This window comes from Camelina sativa, chromosome 5, assembly GCF_000633955.1.
Source record: "Camelina sativa cultivar DH55 chromosome 5, Cs, whole genome shotgun sequence".
NCBI lineage: Eukaryota > Viridiplantae > Streptophyta > Magnoliopsida > Brassicales > Brassicaceae > Camelina > Camelina sativa.
Genome location: NC_025689.1, coordinates 32,754,968 through 32,775,384, shown reverse-complemented (window position 1 = coordinate 32,775,384; position 20,417 = coordinate 32,754,968). Strand labels below are relative to the sequence as shown.

Genomic DNA, 20,417 nt, shown 5'->3' with positions numbered 1-20,417 from the left:
TCTTAGAACGGGTTTTGGTAATCTCCGGTTTGCCGGTCAGACTTTGGACGAGTGTACGGAAGTTCTTGACATCGGTGTTGATGATCTCTGGTGCAAATATATGGATGATACGGATCTTAGGCTTGATCTTGGTTATTATTTGGGAGTTCTTGTTCATGGGAACCAAAGTTTTTGAATAATCTCCGTAAAAGCTTTGATGAGGAAGATGATCTAGATCGTACTCAGGCTTCATTGAATTTCTCACCATTTAATCGAAAAAGGAAAGAAGATTTGGTTTTTTGTTGTTGTTTTTGGATTGAGGTTTCTTGTTTTGTTTCAAGAAATAATATGCACATGTTGTGGATTATATGTCTCTATATATACACAAAGAAACAAAATGTGAATATGATAATAAAGTATGTAATTAAATACAATATTGTTGTTGGTTGGTCAAAAACATTAATAAAAAAAGCATTTGTTTAAGAACAAACTGAATATGAAAGTAATAAGAAATATAGGACGAAATAGCTTTGTACCTGCCCACCATTACACAAATAACAAACAACTTGATTTAAATAAACTGTAAATTTCCAAGAGAATGATCTGTTTCTTTTACGCAATCAGAATAAAATGTTTTTTTTTTCTTTCTAATTTTCCAACTGATATATATAAAATCATTGGCTACATATAAAAAAAAGAAAGTAAAAACATACATACGAGCAGCTGGCGTGAGCAATGTTTTATTTAATGACTATGTGGGGTTGACTTTAGCTTTGGATGCGAATTTGACTTTGTGTTTATTTACAAATTTGTTAAAATGTCGGCATATTTAATCTTTACATGGCTTCTGAAAATTGGGTTTCTTCTAGTTTTATACATCCAGCTACATTAGGCCCGTATATTAACGCGGATATAAGAAAAATATATGAAATTGTAAGTTGTACTCAAATAATTACTTTTATTTCATTTGATTTTATTAAAAATCCGAATTTAGAGTTCACACACTCCATCTTGCAATACAATTTTTTGTATATTATTACATGATAATAAAATTAGATTTTAATTCTATGCATTCCATCCTAACGAGTAACATTATTAATTTTCATATCAAAAAAATTTGCATTGTATCAAATTTATACCTTACTTAATATTTTATAAAAACTAAAAATTAATAAAACATAATTCTCAAAAAAAAAACTGAAGACTAATTTTATCTCATATTTGAAAAAGTAACGATATCTTAAATATATTTGTTTAATATTTTGTAATCTCATAAGTATTAGTTTTACTACTTGTCCAACATTATCATAAATTAATCAAAAATTCAAAGACGTTACTATGAGAAAATTATTTGTTTATGTAAAGGTAAGTATCTACAATCCTTTTAAAAAAAAAATTGAGAGTATAATTTATCTAATTATGGTATTATAGTAATTAATTGTATAATTTTTTTAATTATTTTTTATCGAATTAGTAATTTAAAATTAGAATTAGTATTATTTTTATATACATATATGAACTATCTTTTTATATTTATTAAATTGTTTAAATTTTTAATGATAATTTACAAATATGTTAAAACAAAGTTTTTGTATAATACATGACAAAATCTTTAATTGTTAAATTTACATGTGTTGCGGTCACATGAGTTACCAACTTTGAAAATCAAGTTTTATATAATGACATAATATTGAATATGTTATTAAATCATTCACTGATTGAAAAAATTAAGAAAATTACATTAATTTCTTATTTTGATTATCTTATTTTTACATTATGTTAATCACTAATTTGAACACATTAAACATTTTCATATTTTAATCACTTTTCTGTATAAATTTATTTTTACTATATGATTATAATAAATAATAATTGCAATTAAATTTCAAATATTTTCCTTATTAATTGCACATATTTTCCTATTAAAATTAGTAATTTAATATATAACTTTCAAATTAGAATTAATGATATAATAGATAACTTTTGAACGAAATATAATACAAAAAATACCAAAAAATCTTCCAAACACAGCCAAAAGTGAAGATGGAGTTAGCGAGTGGTAAGTTTGGAATGTCCGGAGGTGACCATTCCGATACGGAGAACGGTCTTTCAGGTGAACGGACTACCAATTCTGGGGCTGCAGCTGAAGTCACCGAAGGACATGAGGTAAATATATAGTTTTCCGTTTATCTGTAATATGAATTGAACCAGAAATTGATCATCATCCTGAACTTGGACTAAATTTTATTTAAACGGTACAAACTGAAATATTTGAATCAAACTCAGAACATATATATATATATATACTAGATTAGGCCCGCATATTAATGCGGATATAAGAAAAATATGTAAACGTGTAAGTTGTATTCAAAATTTTACTTTTATTTCATTTGATTTTTTAAAAAAAAACTGAATTTAGATTTCACACATTACAATATCTTTGTATATTATTACATGATAATAAAATTATATTTTAATTCTATGCACTCCATCCCAATGAGTAACATTTATAATTTTTATATCAAAAAAATTTGCATTGTATCAAATTTATACCTTACTTAATATTTTATAAAAACTAAAAATTAATTAAACATAATTCTCAAAAAAAAAAAACTGAAAACTAATTTTATCTCATATTTGAAAAAGCAACAATATGTTAAATATATTTGTTTCATATTTTGTAATCTCATAAGTAATAGCTTTACTATTTGTCCAATATTATCATAAATTAATCAAAAATTCAAAGACGTTATTATGAGAAAATTATATGTTTATGTAAAAGTGAGTATCTACAATCTTTTTCTTTTAGGATTCATAATTGACAGTATAATTAATCTAATTATGGTATTATAGTAAGTAATTGTATAATTTTCTAAATTCTTTTTCTTATAGAATTAGTAATTTAAAATTAGATTTTTTTTAATATACATATATGAACTATCTTTTTATATTTATTAAATTGTTTAAATTTTTAATTTCTTATTATTTACAAATATGTTGAAACAAATTTTTTGTATAACACATGACCAAATCTTTAATTGTTAAATTTACACGTGTCACGATCACATGAGTTACTAACTTTGAAAACTAAGGTTTATATAATGACATAATATTAAATACGCTATCAAATCATTCACTGATTTAAAAACTTTAGAAAATTACATTAATTTCTTATTTTTATTATCTTATTTTTCTTACATTATGTTAATCACTAATTTTAACACATTAAATCTTTTCATACTTTAATCATTTTCTGTATAAATTTATTTTACTATATGATTATAATAAATAATAATTGCAATTAAATTCAAAATATTTTTCTTATTAATTGCACATATTTTCCTCTTGAGATTAACCAATTTAATAGATAACTTTCCTATTAGAATTAGTGATATAATAGATAACATTTGGTTTTATATACTTTTAAAAATATTAATTGTAATCTTTTTCTTTTTTAGGATTTTTAATTTTCTATAATTATTAAATAAATTTTCTTTTCACACATTTCAAAATAGTATTGATATACTTGACACATGTCGCGATTATATGAATTACTAACTTTAAAAACTAAGGTTTATATAATAAAATATATATTTTTTTGTAGATATATTAAATAAATAAAAAGCATTCTTCTTGGTTAAGGTAGTTTCTTGTCTACACTAAAACATCGTTTATTTATTAATTATTAATTATTTATAACTTAAGTTTTTGGTTGATATTAGAAGTTTACATAAAGATTACATATAAATCATACAATACGAAAATAAGAAAACTCGTCGGACGTGATATGTGATATAACAGCGCACGTGGAAGGCTTTTTTGTCTGTTTTAGTTACTGATTAGATTTAATTATCCGAAACAGTGGCCAGTAATCATACGGAGAGGTCAAACAATGTGGTTATCCAAACTAGTAGTAAAAAGAATTATTATACCTACATCAAATCGAGTTTTTTTAGTTTGTTTGTTCACTACTTGAATGTTGCATCAACTGATTTAAAGGTCAAATGTAACTATTTTAATTCCTAAAAATAGAACATAGTTTTGACATTCTCGTGTTTCGATTATAATATAAAAGTTTAAACGGATTGACATTTGTAAGCGTGTTAGCTGTAAGATACTTATTGTTTCAGCCATTAATTAAAGTTGATACGCGGGATTGTTGACTTAATCTTCTTATACCAGAGAAACAAATCTCCCCCTTATAGTCCTATAGTACAATAGTACATGTAATGAATCATACACCACAACGTACAACCGTTGATCCAAATTTCTTTGGATGCATTTCAGTTTCACTCAAATCCTTAACTTTCAGTACGAATCTTTTTCGCTGTGTAGTTGGTATTATTTATTTAGTGTGATTGTTGTGGCTACCTAAAACTATTAAGATGAAGATCAAATTATAATATTATTTGATCATAAACCTAAATTAAAAGAGCAGAAAATTGTTAGTAGTGACTTATGTTTAATCATTTCATAATTCGTACAATTAGATGTTCTCGACTGATACAAGGATTTTATTGACAGTCCTCAAGACTCACAGCCCAAATTTGTTTTTTTTCTGCTCTTGTTTAATCTGAAATTAGTCATAACCTCGGCGGTTAAATAATATTCCATTCGAGAAATGAAAACGTTGAACAATCATTACAGTGTAACGTTTCATCAATTTATTATTGCATCCAAGTAGATGATGATTCATCTAAGATCAAAGCAAAGAAATGTACGATTTGACTAAAAGCATCAACATTAAAAAAAAAAAACAAGCAACAACTCTTGTCTCTGTGATATATAACTCAAAGCCGAATCTGTAAAAAAGTAAATAAACAAAGAGCTGAGAATTAAAAAAAAAAAAAAAAAAACACAACTCGTTTTATTTTGATGTCCTAAACCTTTTTAGGTTCTGTTCTTACAATGGCGTCGTCGTCGTGGTGGAGTTGCTTCTCTCATCACCACCACTTTGGAGTTGGAGGATCTCTTCTCTTCTCATACCAATCCCAAGACCAGAAACAGTCCGAGCAAGATTCCTCTCCATCTCCCCCACACCCAATCTCATCTGCTCATGACGACGAGCCAGTCTCCTCAACGCGTTTCTAATCCCAAGCCAATCGTCCTCCACATCATCACCATCACCTGTAATCGTAGCAAGATCCGACAACCTGATCCTCTCTGAACCAACAACCTTGGTAGTCGCCGTAGGTAGCTCGAACCGACAAAGCGGACACGAGTTATGATCCGAGAGCCAAGGAACGATGCAGCCAGAGTGATAAATATGACTACAAGGCAACCTCCGAGCAGATTCACCGACGACGAAATCATCCTTGCAGACGGCGCAGAGTAAACCGGGATCTGAACCGTCGGTGGAACAGAGCATAGAAGACGAGATCTGAATCGTAGGAATCGAATCGATATCTGAAGATCTCAGCAACGACGAAGAGGAAGAGGAAGAGGAGGAGGAGGATGATCCAGAGTTATCGGAAGCGAGGTGACGGAGGAGACGGTGAAGGTAAGGACTATCGAGGAGGAAATTGTCATCGGAATTAACAGTTGGATCGACGAAACACCAATCTTCTTCGTCCTCTTCGTCGTCGTCGTTATCGTTATCTCCGTCGTCATCACCTTCTTCTTCGAAATCGCCGATGGTGACGTCAAAGAGATTAGAAGAAGAAGAAGAATCGTGATCTATACGTTCGAGGAAATCGAGACCGCACTGTGGACATAAGAGAGGAGATGAATCGGAGTCGGAGTCGGAGGAAGAGAGGAGGGATAAACTCATGTCGCATTCGTGACACCAGTATGTTCGTCGTTCAGGCTCGCCGTGGACGGTGGTGGAAGACGACATTGGAGAAGTGGGTGGTTGCGATTGCGAGAGAGAAAGAGGAAAAGGAGAAAACAAATGATAGTGGTTGTGGTTGAGTAGTACTAGTGATAATGGGTTTATGATTGGTTTCAATTTCAATTCCTACAAAGGCCTTTTTTTTTCTAATTATTGTTTTTGGACTTTTTTTTAGATTATTAAATTTGTAAAGAATGGGCCTACCAGTACCATTTACTTGGCTTTATTCGCAAGGTTTGGTAGTGGGTCTATGTTTCTTAGGTCTTCTGGTCGTGTCATAAACTAATAATAATTTGGTTAGATTACTCACATATCCTACTAAAACAATATATGTGTGTGTGAATGATACCTTCATTCTTTCAAATATAGAAGTCTAAAATGTCTTGTAGTTCACAAAAAAAAAAAAAAGAGTTTATTTTTATTAGATCAAGAGAATCACCAATTTGTTTTTTTTTTTTGACAATGGTCGGCTATGGTGACAAATAATGAATTGTCGTATTGTTTTTTAGCTGCTGTTATTATAAATTTAATATCGTAAAATTCTTATATATAGTAGGTCATTGTCATTGTAACATCGAAACGAACAAGAACAACGTTTGGTTAGTATTGATATTATGGGAAATATCAAATGTGAGAGATATCACATTTTTTTCCCCGTAATATTTGCAGGTTAAAAAAAAGTCAATGAAATAGTTTATGACGAAAACATTATCAAAAAGTCGCTTTGGCCGAGTGGTTAAGGCGTGTGCCTGCTAAGTACATGGGGTCTCCCCGCGAGAGTTCGAATCTCTCAGGCGACGAATTCTTTTTTTTTTATCCTTTATTTTTTTTTTTTGTGGGAGCACTTGTTTGCGCATGCGTCTCTTGACTCTTTTTTTTTTGTGTGTGGTAAAAGGTCAAATTGTCTCTTGACTCTTCCTAGTTCATTCGGTGGCGTTTAAATGCTGCTGCTGCAACGTGCATTCTCGTGTAAAACCTGTAAAGCAATAAATCAAGGAAAAAAAAAAGAGAGAAAAAGATAACTTAAAAAGAAATAAAAAAATTCAAAATCACCGTCTCAAAATTTACGTAGCAAGTACGGGCAAGAAATTTACAAGTACCTTTCATAGAGAGATTCCAGCAAAAAAATATCTAACTTAAAAACAAAAGAAAAAAAAAGAATCTCTGACAAATTGCTATCAAGATCCTATCCATTCCAAAAAAAGATCCTATCCATTAACTGATCCCTTTTTACAAGCAAAATTCCAAAATTCAGCCATAACTAAATCTGGCAATAAACCAGACATGACCGCATGATTTTCCCTGTCTGATCACTTCAACATTTTCTTTTTATTGATTTTTCTACTTCCAGTTTCCAAGATTTTATAGTACTAATATTTTTTTGTTTTCCTAAGATTTCAACCAAAAAAAAAGAAAAGGTCCTATGAGCACATAATGACGTTGGAAGAAAGGTTAAGTTAGTTAGTGGAGAGAGTGTTCAAAATGAAACAAGTTTCTTCTAGGATTTGTCTTCTTTACTCCACTTTTTTCCCCTCCTTTTGGGGAAAGTTTGATTGCGTTTGAGGATCCTTATCAACCAATTTCTCATCACAAGGATTCAAGGTACGAGAAAGCTCAATCCTTTATAATTATTTTGTTTTTTTTTTTCTGTTCATGGGTTTGAAATTTACCCATTCCTCTGTTTTCGAGGTCTGAAAGTTTCTATTTTTTTTTTTCTCCTCCAATTTAGGGTTTTTGTTGCAGACCGACCAAGATTGATTAAAAAAATCCTCACTTTATAATTTTTAGAAGCTGTTGAGAGAAAATGACCGGAAGGAGTGAAGAGGATCCATTCACAAAACCCATTGGAAGATGGTCTGTCTTCTTCTATGGAGTTGGACATATGCTTAATGACATTACTGCTTCTTGTTGGTTCACTTACCTCCTCCTTTTCTTGACACAAATTGGTCTCTCCCCTAGGTGAATTTTTTTAAAAATTTTCTTGTGATTCTGAATTTTGTAGTAGTTCAATTGTAATCTGAGTTTTTGTTTTGTTGTCCCTTCTGTAGAGATGCAGCCATTGTTATGCTTTCTGGCCAAGTTGCTGATGGGTTTGCTACTATCTTCACTGGTGAATTGGTACTCTACTTCTCTGTCTCTGATTCAGCCTTAAAGCTTATTGTTTCTAATTTGGTGGTAAGGTAAACTAACAATTTGATCTTCTGTTATATCACAGATAGATAGGTTTGGGCATTTCAAAATTTGGCATGCTGCAGGATCATTACTAGTTGCAATCTCTTTTTCCTCGGTTTTTGGAGGTTGTCTGCCTTGTTCAATCCTTCATAACGACTCTTTAACCCTCGAAACCTTCTCCTACAGCATGTTTGCTGCTATATTTAACATAGGATGGGCTGCTACTCAAGTTTCCCATATGTAATCTCATCTCTTTTACTTCACCTTTTAGCCATATGTAATCTCATCTCTTTTACTTCACCTTTTAGCATGTTGTGTGACTGTGTGGCTGCTTAATCTACTCTACAGGGCTATGGTTAATTGCATTTCATTGAACTCAACAAGCAGAGTAGCTTTAACAAGCTGTCGTAACGCGTTTACTATGGTCAAGCTCTTTCTCATGATCTTGGTTTGGTACCAACTATGCTTCTTTATGTGATTTTTAACAATGGTTTTGCTTTTTCAGGTTTCTAACCTTGGCTTATATGCGATTGCTTTAGTAGTATTCGGTGTTATTAAGGCTGGTTCGAAAGAAGATACCGAAACACAGGTTTCATACTTTGTGTTGTTGACTTCTCCATTATGTTTATATTTTGAGTAAGTGTGTTTCAATATTATTGATTGCTTGCTTTCTCTGTATCTCTGCAGTATCGCTGGATTGCAAATTCATCTATCTCAATTGGATGCTGTTTTGTTATCATATTTCTTATGGGGACAAAAGAGCCAAGGTATGTATATATCCTCAATACTCCAATTTTATATTTTATTTTAACAAGAAATTTGTATAGTTATATGAATGTTATATGCGTTTTGATGATTAAAGGCTTAGGCTAGATTTGAAAGAAACTAGCCGTGTGAGAATACCGTGGGTGTATTGGTTCCGGAAACTTCTATACTATCAAGTCGCTATGGTTTACCTCCTCACTCGACTTGTATTGAATGTTTCTCAGGTCTCTTTCTACTTTCTTTCTTGCTTCTCTTTATGTTCATATTGCTAATTCACACACCAATGTTGCATTCCTTCCTTCTCAGGCTTATCTTGCATTCTTCGTTATTGATGATTTGCAAATGGATCAATCCGCTAAAGCTTTGGTAATGCATTCATTAAGATCATTTCAGTTTTGTATAAGTACGCTGATCGAATGTTATATTATTCAGGTTCCTGCAATTATATATATCTGCAGCTTTGTTGTATCGGTTCTGCTTCAGGTTTAAAATTCTCATACATATGTCTAAAAGCTTCTCTTTTCCTCTGTTTCGGTTATGGAATTACAACTATTCTTTGTACATGTGTAAATATGTTAGGAGATTCCATGGAATGGGAGACGCTTAAAGGCGTATTATACAGCTGGTGGTGTTATTTGGATATTCTGCGGTGCAGCAATTCTTCTATTGCCTAGAAACATAAGTTTTTTCATGTATGCTATATCCGTCTTTATTGGCATCGCGAACGCATTGATGATGGTATAACGTTCTCTACTTTGATTGATATCACTGTCACTTATAAACCATGTTTGTATTATGTCTAGTTTAAATTCATCGAACTATACAATTCCACAGGTTACAGCAATCAGTATGCAGAGTGTGTTGATTGGTGCAGAAGTCGGTGGATGCGCATTTGTCTGTGGTTCGTTAAGCTTCTTAGACAAGATGTCTTGTGGGCTTGCTCTATATGTTCTTCAGTCACACCAAAGTAAGTTTCACTTAATCAAAGCCAAATAAACCACTTAAACTGATCATTTCTCAGCGTTTTTGTGGTTTTGATGAAACTGTTTTTTGGTGTGACAGGTACTTCACCAAGAACTCAACTAAACAACCACCAACAAAGTGCTTACCTTTCGGTTACAAGATACGGTTTAGGTCTTGTGCCAGCGTTTTGCTCGTTTGTTGGTGTTACTGTAACGTTCTTTATGGAGCTTGGTGCTGATGGATCACTATCGAAACCCCTGCGTGAGCCGTTACTAGAATGAGGAAATGGTCATTTGCGGTTCAAACACTAAAATGCGTTGATTGTTTCTTTTGAACATGTTTGATTTTCAGGTCCACTAATCTCTTTTACTATACACGGAATTTACCAGATTGGCAGATTCTTTAGACGACGATTTTGTACATAGGGGGATAGAGATCACAGTGTGAGTGTGACATCAATTACTTGTATCTGAAGAAAACATGAATCTAAGTCTGGGATCTGCAGTTTGATTTATTTGGTTTTTCTTACCATTGTAATATTCACAAAGATGTTTTATATTGGTAACTTCATAAGGACATAGATCATCATACTGTCAACTACAAGTTGAAATTTTGAAAGTGTGAAGTGTGAACACAAATCACTTATACCAGAAAGAATGGAACATCACTTACCGGGTTTTGTTAACCAGATGAGGCCCATAAAATCCATTATGTTTTGGGCTTATTATAAAATAAGCCATAATCGGGTCGGGTGGGTCGGGTCGAGTCGGACATAGACTACCAAATAATATAATTTTAAAACTTATCTAAAAAAAACTAAAACCTTTTTTTTTTTTCTTCCTTTTACTCTTTTTTTTTTCACTACTGTAAGTCTTCTTCTTCTTCTTCGGCTAGAAACCCTAATTTTTGGGGATTGTGCAGTCAGTCGCAGTCTCAGATTCGGACCTGGAGCCATCGTCATCGATGAATTCGATAAGGCCGCCTTCTCGACGAGCAAGATAAGCATTTTTGTCTTCTGCTAATCTGACTATCCAGGTAATAAGAAGAAACACAGTATAAACATATATGTCTTTGAATGTGGATCACATCGAAATTGGAAACTGAAGCAAATTTTTGATTTTTGATTTATTTTTGAAGGAAAGATCGCAGAGAATAATGGGGATTGAGATCAGATATGAACTTGGCACTAGTTTTTGGCACAAATGTAGTTCGTAAAGCTTATCGCTTTCTCTTCAGCTCCAGAAAATTCTGCAATGGTAACTTGGGTAGTGATGAAACTCATATTGGTTTCACTGATTTAGATTTGGATTGTGGATTTGTTGAGGAAGCCAGTACTAGTATCAGTGAGCTCCAAAGCATCATCCATCGAGAAGAGATCTCTGTTCGGTGTAGGTTTTTGGATAGTGCCAAGCTTGGTGCGTCTCGTGTTCTCGAGACATTAAAGCAAGATGAATCTGCTGGATTCGATACAAAGTCAGCTTTAGATGAGCTTAATGTTAGAGTCTCAGGGCTTTTAGTGAGGGAGGTTCTTGTAGGGTTCTTAAGGAACTTGAGTTATGATAATAATAAGACCAGATGTGCCAAACTAGCTTATAGATTCTTCGTGTGGTCTGGTGAGCAAGGTTGTTTCAGGCACACAGTGAATTCTTATCATTTGCTTATGAAGATATTTGCAGAGTGTGGTGAGTATAAGGCAATGTGGAGATTAGTTGATGAGATGGTTCAAGACGGGCTCCCGACAACAGCTAGGACGTTTAATCTGTTGATTTGTAGTTGCGGTGAAGCAGGTTTGGCGAAACAAGCTGTTGTGCAGTTCATAAAGTGCAAGACTTTCAATTACCGACCTTTCAAACACTCTTATAACGCGATTTTGAATTCTTTGCTAGGTGTAAAACAGTATAAATTGATTGAGTGGGTTTACGAGCAGATGTTAGAAGACGGGTTCTCGCCTGATGTTCTAACTTACAACATTCTCTTGTGGACCAACTATAGGTTAGGGAAAATGGATCGGTTCGACAAGCTGTTTGATGAGATGGCTCGAGATGGTTTGTCTCTGGATTGCTACACGTACAACATTTTGCTGCACATTTTGGGGAGAGGAAATAAACCGCTGGCTGCTCTGACTACGTTGAACCATATGAAGGAAGTAGGAATCGACCCGAGCGTCCTCCATTTCACCACTTTGATAGACGGTCTGAGCCGTGCAGGGAATATGGAAGCGTGCAAGTACTTTCTAGATGAGATGGTGAAAGCCGGGTGCGCACCGGATGTTGTTTGTTACACCGTGATGATAACAGGGTATGTCGTATGCGGGGAGCTAGAGAAGGCAAAGGATATGTTTAGAGAGATGACGGTAAAAGGGCAATTACCGAATGTATTCACGTACAACTCGATGATTAGGGGGTTGTGTATGGCGGGAGAGTTCAGAGAAGCGTGTTGGTTGCTCAAAGAAATGGAATCTAGAGGGTGTAACCCGAATTTCGTAGTGTATAGTACATTGGTGAGCTATTTAAGAAAAGCAGGGAAGCTTACAGAGGCTCGCAAGGTAATAAGAGAGATGGTGAAGAAAGGACATTATGTTCATTTAGTTCCAAAGATGATGAAATATAGGAGATGATAGGGTTTTTTTTTTCTTTTCTTTTGTTTCCTTTTTGTTGTTGTTAATTTAGGTTTTGTTTGATTGATCTCTTCTTTACCAATTCTTGTAACCTAAATTCATGTTGTTTTCCAAGAATTATAGAAGGAAAAAAAAGAGGAAAAATAAAAGAACATCGCCGCCATCAAAAGTTTTGGTATCTTACTCATTCATCGGACTTGAGGGGTCTCTCTCTGAAGCAAATATTGAATATAACCCAAAAGAAAGAAAAAGGCTAAGCAAGTAACACGAAACTCTATTATCGTATTGGCTCGCATTGATTACCTCAACCTACACGATAAATTCCATTCTCTCTCTCTGTAGATAAACCTAAAAGTCCCTTGATCTAATTTGGAATCGTGAAGACGACCAACGGCATCATTCTCTGGAACTGCTTTCTCCCTTCTCCATCGTCAGGTTCGTATCTATTTGCACCTTTAATTAATTCAGCCCGCAAAACAAAAAGCTTCTTCGGTCTTCTATGTCTACCATCTCATGTGATTTCATAATGTGGAAAACTGACATTTGTTCTGTCCCCTCCTCTGGTTCGTAAGAGTTGCAAGTGTTCTTTGAGCTTCCATGTGGTTTTAGATAGACTGAGTGTGTCTGAGTCTACCCACTAATCGCTTTTTGTGTGTTCTATTATTCGTTTACTTCAACTCCAGTCTCAAAGCTTGAACCTTTACTTAGAATTCAATCCAGAAAAGAAATGAAAAAGCTTGAACCTTTAGTTTCTTTGCCGTCTTTGGCCAATTTTAATTTCAATTATTGTTTCCTGCTAACATTGCCAATCCCGCTTACATCATGTAGTTGATTGCTCAAATCTTTGTGGTTAGTTAAGCAGTTGAATCACATCATGTTTTCAGGCACTTTTACTTATCTCTATGGATGCCAAAAGGTTTGAGACAACCTGCTCGAGAGATGTAATCAGCTGGCTCCCTGACGAGGTTCTGGGAAAGATCTTGTCATTTCTTCCGACAAAACAGGCCGTTTCAACATCTCTTCTCTCCAAAAAGTGGAGGTATATCTTTCGACTGGTGGATAATCTCTAGTTTGATGATTCTTTCTCCCTGCTAGCCCAAGAGGCTCAACAACCAAGGTATCCGGAGGCCTTCGAGAACTTTATGCGCGCCCACGGTATTGATAAACAAACTAGTTATGTGTTCACGGAGGGATTCAAGAATATGATTGATCGAACATTAGCTTTGCAATGTGATTACCCGATCAAGAAATTCTCCCTAAAATGTCACGTTGGCAAGGATGATGAGCGTCAGAAAGCTTGTGTGGGCCGCTGGATATCCAATGTGGTAGGGCGCGGTGTTTTGGAAATGGACTTAAGGATAAAAGATCGGGGTATACACTTCCTGCCCCCTCTGCTCTTCGCAAGCAAAACACTGGTTAAGCTGACAATAGGGACACAGCTCTATCTTGGAAAGCTTCCTTCATATGTGTCACTTCCATCTCTCAAGTTTCTCTTCATCGATACTGTTTTCTTTGAATATGAAGATTTGTGTTGTGTGCTTCTTGCTGGTTGCCCGGTACTCGAAGAGTTATCAGTCCATCACATTAACTTTTCTGCGACGCCTCACACCATATCGAGTCCAACCGTCAAGAGACTATCCGTTTACTACGATTCTCCTCTTGATGTTGATTGTGCTTGTTATATGTCATTNCCTTCTCCATCGTCAGGTTCGTATCTATTTGCACCTTTAATTAATTCAGCCCGCAAAACAAAAAGCTTCTTCGGTCTTCTATGTCTACCATCTCATGTGATTTCATAATGTGGAAAACTGACATTTGTTCTGTCCCCTCCTCTGGTTCGTAAGAGTTGCAAGTGTTCTTTGAGCTTCCATGTGGTTTTAGATAGACTGAGTGTGTCTGAGTCTACCCACTAATCGCTTTTTGTGTGTTCTATTATTCGTTTACTTCAACTCCAGTCTCAAAGCTTGAACCTTTACTTAGAATTCAATCCAGAAAAGAAATGAAAAAGCTTGAACCTTTAGTTTCTTTGCCGTCTTTGGCCAATTTTAATTTCAATTATTGTTTCCTGCTAACATTGCCAATCCCGCTTACATCATGTAGTTGATTGCTCAAATCTTTGTGGTTAGTTAAGCAGTTGAATCACATCATGTTTTCAGGCACTTTTACTTATCTCTATGGATGCCAAAAGGTTTGAGACAACCTGCTCGAGAGATGTAATCAGCTGGCTCCCTGACGAGGTTCTGGGAAAGATCTTGTCATTTCTTCCGACAAAACAGGCCGTTTCAACATCTCTTCTCTCCAAAAAGTGGAGGTATATCTTTCGACTGGTGGATAATCTCTAGTTTGATGATTCTTTCTCCCTGCTAGCCCAAGAGGCTCAACAACCAAGGTATCCGGAGGCCTTCGAGAACTTTATGCGCGCCCACGGTATTGATAAACAAACTAGTTATGTGTTCACGGAGGGATTCAAGAATATGATTGATCGAACATTAGCTTTGCAATGTGATTACCCGATCAAGAAATTCTCCCTAAAATGTCACGTTGGCAAGGATGATGAGCGTCAGAAAGCTTGTGTGGGCCGCTGGATATCCAATGTGGTAGGGCGCGGTGTTTTGGAAATGGACTTAAGGATAAAAGATCGGGGTATACACTTCCTGCCCCCTCTGCTCTTCGCAAGCAAAACACTGGTTAAGCTGACAATAGGGACACAGCTCTATCTTGGAAAGCTTCCTTCATATGTGTCACTTCCATCTCTCAAGTTTCTCTTCATCGATACTGTTTTCTTTGAATATGAAGATTTGTGTTGTGTGCTTCTTGCTGGTTGCCCGGTACTCGAAGAGTTATCAGTCCATCACATTAACTTTTCTGCGACGCCTCACACCATATCGAGTCCAACCGTCAAGAGACTATCCGTTTACTACGATTCTCCTCTTGATGTTGATTGTGCTTGTTATATGTCATTTGACCTGCCAAAGCTTGTCTACCTTGAGTATTCTCACTGTGCCTTGGGTGAGTATTTGCAAGTTAATCTCGAGTCCCTTGTCGAAGCTAAGCTGGACCTTTGGCTGGAAAGAAAGGTCGACAGGCTGGATGTAACTGATCTCATTACAGGGATAAGCAACGTTCAGACCCTGCATCTTTCTCCTGGTTCTGTTGACGTAAGCTTTCCCATTTTCCTTCTTTCTTTCTTTCTTTTGTATTGTAAACCTTGGACATTGTTGAACTGTGTTTGTATGTTTCAGGTGATTTATTTACACTGTAAACATGGGCTGCCAGTGTTCAACAATCTTGTTAATTTATCTGTGGGGAGTAAGAATAAAAGAGGTTGGAAACTGCTGGCATATCTGCTTAAGCAGTCTACGAAGCTTGAAACTCTAATCGTCAAGGTATATTCAATAAGCATAACCGATGAACATATATATAAACACGGACTTGGTGGTTGATCATTTGCATACATGTTTTTTGATTGATGCTTCTTCAGGATCTGAATGGTTACACTGGGGATGTCTCAATGCCTCCGAACAAAGTGAAGGTGTTGCATATTCTTGGTTATCGGGGAACTGCGGATGAGTTGAAACTGTTGAAGAGTTTTCTCGGGGAATTCAAGTGTCTCGAACTGGTTCAAGTGGATGTTGCAAACGCTGCAGAGGATGATGGCATCATATTGCAAATCAAAAGGGAGCTTCTTGGAGTTTCACTTCCATCCAAGTGCCAGTTCAAAGTCAATTCATAACGCTATCAGTCTCTGTATCTGTTATTTCCCTTTGGTGGTCACCATTACGGGTTTGTATTTGTCTTTGAATGTTCTGTCCTTTTTCTCTCTCTCTCTCTCTCTGAATGATCCGTAATTACGCTTATCATATATGTTCATGTGGTATGCTTGCTCAAATCTACATATTTGTTCTCTCTGTCTGTGTCTGCTTCTTTAGCATCCATTCAATTTTGTGGTTGGAGCATTCTGGGTGATCCATTCAAAAACGTTTTTTTTTTTTTTTCTTTTTCAAGGTTTTGCTCTTTCTATGTCGACCTTGGTACTGTCAAGTGATTTGTAACTGTGGAAAGTGACGTTTGTTTTTGTGGATCTCCCTGGTTATATCTTTAATTTAGAAGGTCCCTCTGGTTCTTACAAGTAGTGCTCAAACAGCAAGTGTGTGTTCTTTTGAGCTTCCGTACGGTTATGGATATATACTGAGCTCACCACCTATTGCTTTGTGGTGGTGTTATATTGTTCGTTCCCTTTATTTGTTTCAATCCAAAATATGAAAAAGCTTGAACCTTTATTTACTTGGCGGCCGTCTCTGACAGTTTTTTTTTTTGTTTTTGTTTCCTGACAATTTCAATCCCACTCAATCTTGTAGTTGGTTGCTGAAGTTTATTACTTGTGATCTTCATTGGCGCAAATTTGAGATTCTGCTATGTTATAGAAATATCTGATTTTTTTTGGTGGGGTGCATTGTAATTGTTGAATCCCTCTATGTATCAGGCACTGCATAGCAGCCCGCTGTTTATGTTCTTCAACGAAGGATCGAACAATATGATCGAAGCTACAATAAGGTCGAGCATTCCGACTACAGTCCCACATGTGGCACTGAAGGTGGAATTGAGCAGGCGTGATTGTAACTGCAGAAATCACTTTATGTTACATTGCATTGGTTTCTGTAAAGGCATTACAAACGCAGTCAGAGAAAGAAAACAAAAGAAAGAAAAACACATTTCTGAAAAGAATGACTCAATATGTAAACCAGTAAAAATTTGTATGATTTGAATCTTTTATGTAGCATGTCCTTCTAGCTTACAATTGATTAAGTGGCTCGGTGCAATCAATGTTCATTATTCATTTATGTGTTTCACTGATGTTGAAAGCCATTTTTTTTTTCTGTTGTGTCAAAGTTTAGAACCATGGTCGGTCCTAGGTTTAATGTGGTCTAAAGTATATTTTGTAAAATGTGGCCTAAATGACATTACATATATTGTAAAATATATAACAATAAAAGAAATCATGTTAATATATATTTAAAGAACTAAATGGCATTAAATATTTTAATAATTATGAAATTTATATCTTCCATCCAAGTGTCAGTTCAAAGTCACATAAATTATCTACTTTATTTAATAATATGTTATGTACCTTCAATAAAGTCATGTAAATCTGGATTCGATACGAAAATCAGATTAAATGAGTTGACTTGAACTTCAACTACACGGCATGTAATAATTGCTTAGGCGGCTGGTACAATATAGGCCTTTGCGAGTTTTGACATCTAACCCAAATAATTCCTTGTCGAACTTTTGTATCAAACCATCAACCTTACAAAAGCATGCTTGAAGAGTTAGCTTTGATACAAATCTCAAATCACTTTGTTCCAGTTTTCTTTGTTTCATTCAAATTACATCCAAGACAATGAATTAACATAACATGTAACAGCGAAGTCTGCGTTAACTAACATCTGGTAGGAGCTTCAATTGTCAAGAAACTCTCACTACAATAGAATGATGTTTTTGCAACATAATTTTGGCAACATCCCTTTGCAATATTATTGCAATGATAAATACACATCACAATTTTATTGTAAATTTATTGCTAATGACAACAGATTTTTTATAGCAATTTCCGTTATCTTTTAACAATTTTTTTTTGCAAATTTTATAAGAAAAAATCAATAATGTTAGTAAATCATTGCTTTTTTGCAAGAATTTTTTAGTATAAGTATGTGGCACATATGTAACTATATTTTCCAACATTTTAAGTAACACTTTTGCAACTTTGTTTTCTACACAAAATTTCTAGTAATTTTGAGATCCCTCATCTGTCAATAAGCAAAACCCCTATGAGCAAATACATATACCGCGAACTTGCCGTTGATCACTTACATACATCATCTTGATTGATGCGTCTTCAGGATCTGAATGGCTACACATGCGATGTCTCCATGCCATGGAACCAAGTGAAGGTGTTGCATATTCTGAATTATGGAGGAACTGATGAAGAATTTACAGAGTTTTCTAGGGAAATTCGAATGCCTTGAACAGCTTAAAGCAGATGTTAAGAAAGAGGAAAATAGCATGACACTGGAAGAAGAAGTTTGTTACATATAACTAGGCAAAACAAGTGGTCGTTTGCGTCACCAGAACTGAGTACAAGAAGTTTCCATTTGTTTGACAAAAAGTTCCAACATTTCCTTAACGTAATCAACTTTGTTGTCCTGAACCCAACTGATCCAAACAAAGAGGTTTATGTGTTACGTTGCCAGACAACAACATGAATCTGATTTTGTAACAATTTGGCTCACATGTCTTGATTTTGCATCATCTAGCTTTATTTATTTTTGGTGGCTTGACTTTCCATAATCAGTTCGGTAGTGCTAGCTATTTTTTCAACACTCGTTTCCCTACAATAATACAAAGATGAAGGTGAGACCAGAGTTGGTATCAGATACCTTTTCACATCTTTGCTGATGACTGATGCATTTTGCTTGAGAGAGACTAAAAAAGAAGAAGTGATCAAGGAGATGATGTCATGTAAGAAGTCACGTGAGGAGGGGAATAAGACACTGTATGAGCAAGAGGTACAATCTGCGGGCTTCTTTGTATCTTTCATGGCGGGGAACCAATCAAGGAGAGACGAGGAGGAGAAAAATCGTTGCTCGTTTGATTATCCTTACAATCATTTGGTGTTTTGCAAAGAATAGAGAATCCGTCGTCATTTTATTGATTTCATATCCCCTTATGGTTTTTTTTTTTTTTTTTTCATCCCTTATTGTTAAAAATATGTAGTTGTTGGAATTTCGTTTGTTATATATGATCTTATTAGAAAGAGAGGGTAATGGAGCTGCACCTGCACATAGTTTGGCTAAATTTGGCTGTTGTAATTCAACCTGTTATTCTGATTATGTGTTTATGCCTCTGTGGCTACAGGATCAACTTTGTAAAGGATATTGTTAATTCAATATATATAAGTTTATGTTTTGGAGGAAAAAAAAAACAAAGAGGTCATGATCCAAAACTAGATGGTGTTATTTTACAGTTTGTGTTATAGGCTACTAAGTTTTTTNTCTTTTTTTTTTTTTTTTTTTTTTTAATAGTAAAAGTCAGTATTAGGCTACTAAGTTGGACGGTTAAAATGGTTAATCAGACGTTTTGGATGAGGTAAATAGCGGATTGACAAAATCAGAATCAAAATAATAATAAAAATCATAGTTTACAACTTTGACGTTTTGTTTGTATTGGTCGTCTTAGTGTTTATTGTATCAATTATTTATCTTTGATAAAATTGTTGTCTTAATCTATCACCCTCTCTGATTGCTAACAAATTTATCGTACATACGTAACGTACCACATCGATTTCATCACATCAGCACCATTCACCACGAGATGCTGCAGGATATATCCCTATCTCATGACAAGTGTCTAGTCGTGGCTTTCTCAAACATTAGCAGTCAAAGACGACAACAGCCGTCAGAGAGAATGCTTTTACTAGATTTCTTCTACTTTCTTTATTCGTCAACGATACTTATCGCTTACATAAAAAACATTGCATCAAAGTGAGAAACGTAAAACAAGCAGTCCGAGGTAATCTAAGAGTTAAAAGTGGTTTAAATTCCTAAAATTGTATTAAACAACATTCGGGTTTATATTGGTAAACATAAAAAAGAAACAATAACCGAAACCGAGTTTAGATCCGATATTTCTATCGCCAATTTACTAATTTCAGCTAGTATACCAGAATTGTTGCAGTTGATTAGGGTGAACCGATTAGAATCAGTGGTTCAAAACCAACAACCAAATAAACCGGTTTAGTTAAGTTTAAACCGGCTGCGATAGACTCCGACTAAAAAATACTAGTTTTACACAAGAAGACGGAGATGACATTGCCGACATGACATTATTTCGAAGCATGAGGAAGGAGCAAAATATTGTTTTGCCATCTCTAAGACGAGCTTTCTCTCTATACGATCAAATTAATCTCATCGATAACGTTCCTGAGGATCAGCTTCGATTTCAGGAGTAAGTGTGAATCATATCAAATCCCCCTTTCCTAATTTGGATTTTTGAGCAATAAAGTTTGGATTTTTGGGTACGCAAATGTATTCG

At 34.8% G+C, this 20,417-nt stretch overlaps 4 protein-coding genes, 1 non-coding gene and 1 pseudogene across 8 annotated transcripts; 5 read left to right on the top strand and 1 right to left on the bottom strand.

Annotated features, from left to right (window-relative positions):
* LOC104788274 (probable E3 ubiquitin-protein ligase RHC1A) lies at positions 4,573-6,083 on the bottom strand. Its single transcript, XM_010514009.2, has 2 exons — positions 4,887-6,083; positions 4,573-4,781 (listed from the first exon to the last, which is right to left on the bottom strand). The coding sequence occupies exons 1-2, from the start codon at positions 5,813-5,815 to the stop codon at positions 4,682-4,684; spliced, it is 1,029 nt and encodes a 342-aa protein (XP_010512311.1). The 5' UTR covers positions 5,816-6,083; the 3' UTR covers positions 4,573-4,681.
* Positions 6,528-6,609, top strand: TRNAS-GCU. The gene has a single exon. It is a non-coding gene; the product is annotated as a tRNA-Ser (tRNA).
* LOC104788273 (major facilitator superfamily domain-containing protein 12-like) lies at positions 6,979-10,297 on the top strand. Of its 2 annotated transcripts, none has more exons than XM_010514007.2 (13): positions 6,979-7,411; positions 7,598-7,768; positions 7,858-7,927; positions 8,025-8,221; positions 8,330-8,405; positions 8,487-8,570; positions 8,669-8,748; positions 8,844-8,970; positions 9,053-9,112; positions 9,179-9,229; positions 9,326-9,484; positions 9,581-9,713; positions 9,809-10,297. In XM_010514007.2, the coding sequence occupies exons 2-13, from the start codon at positions 7,614-7,616 to the stop codon at positions 9,988-9,990; spliced, it is 1,374 nt and encodes a 457-aa protein (XP_010512309.1). In that variant the 5' UTR covers positions 6,979-7,411; positions 7,598-7,613; the 3' UTR covers positions 9,991-10,297. The 2 variants fall into 2 exon arrangements, with proteins under 2 accessions (XP_010512309.1, XP_010512308.1); XM_010514006.2 differs by having other exon boundaries at positions 6,980-7,411; positions 7,539-7,768.
* On the top strand, positions 10,543-12,509 carry LOC104788272 (pentatricopeptide repeat-containing protein At3g60050-like). 3 transcript variants are annotated; one of them, XM_010514005.2, is made up of 3 exons: positions 10,543-10,744; positions 10,847-11,496; positions 11,596-12,509. In XM_010514005.2, the coding sequence occupies exons 2-3, from the start codon at positions 10,884-10,886 to the stop codon at positions 12,324-12,326; spliced, it is 1,344 nt and encodes a 447-aa protein (XP_010512307.1). In that variant the 5' UTR covers positions 10,543-10,744; positions 10,847-10,883; the 3' UTR covers positions 12,327-12,509. The 3 variants fall into 3 exon arrangements, with proteins under 3 accessions (XP_010512307.1, XP_010512306.1, XP_010512304.1); XM_010514004.2 differs by having other exon boundaries at positions 10,852-12,509; XM_010514002.2 differs by having other exon boundaries at positions 10,847-12,509.
* On the top strand, positions 13,213-14,239 carry LOC109132955 (annotated as a pseudogene).
* LOC104788271 (F-box/LRR-repeat protein At3g60040-like) lies at positions 14,485-16,215 on the top strand. The gene is made up of 3 exons (XM_019246176.1): positions 14,485-15,484; positions 15,569-15,712; positions 15,808-16,215. The coding sequence occupies exons 1-3, from the start codon at positions 14,741-14,743 to the stop codon at positions 16,057-16,059; spliced, it is 1,140 nt and encodes a 379-aa protein (XP_019101721.1). The 5' UTR covers positions 14,485-14,740; the 3' UTR covers positions 16,060-16,215.

Coding starts and splice junctions, on each gene's coding strand:
- LOC104788274 (XM_010514009.2), bottom strand. CDS start 5,815: ATGTCGTCTTCCACCACCGTCCACGGCGAGCCTGAACGACGAACATAC. Junction 4,782..4,886: donor ACCACGACGACGACGCCATT/GTAAGAACAGAA, acceptor ACTTTTTTACAG/ATTCGGCTTTGAGTTATATA.
- LOC104788272 (XM_010514004.2), top strand. CDS start 10,884: ATGAACTTGGCACTAGTTTTTGGCACAAATGTAGTTCGTAAAGCTTAT.
- LOC104788271 (XM_019246176.1), top strand. CDS start 14,741: ATGCGCGCCCACGGTATTGATAAACAAACTAGTTATGTGTTCACGGAG. Junction 15,485..15,568: donor TTTCTCCTGGTTCTGTTGAC/GTAAGCTTTCCC, acceptor TGTATGTTTCAG/GTGATTTATTTACACTGTAA. Junction 15,713..15,807: donor TTGAAACTCTAATCGTCAAG/GTATATTCAATA, acceptor ATGCTTCTTCAG/GATCTGAATGGTTACACTGG.
- LOC104788273 (XM_010514007.2), top strand. CDS start 7,614: ATGACCGGAAGGAGTGAAGAGGATCCATTCACAAAACCCATTGGAAGA. Junction 8,406..8,486: donor GTCGTAACGCGTTTACTATG/GTCAAGCTCTTT, acceptor TTGCTTTTTCAG/GTTTCTAACCTTGGCTTATA. Junction 8,971..9,052: donor TTGTATTGAATGTTTCTCAG/GTCTCTTTCTAC, acceptor CTTCCTTCTCAG/GCTTATCTTGCATTCTTCGT.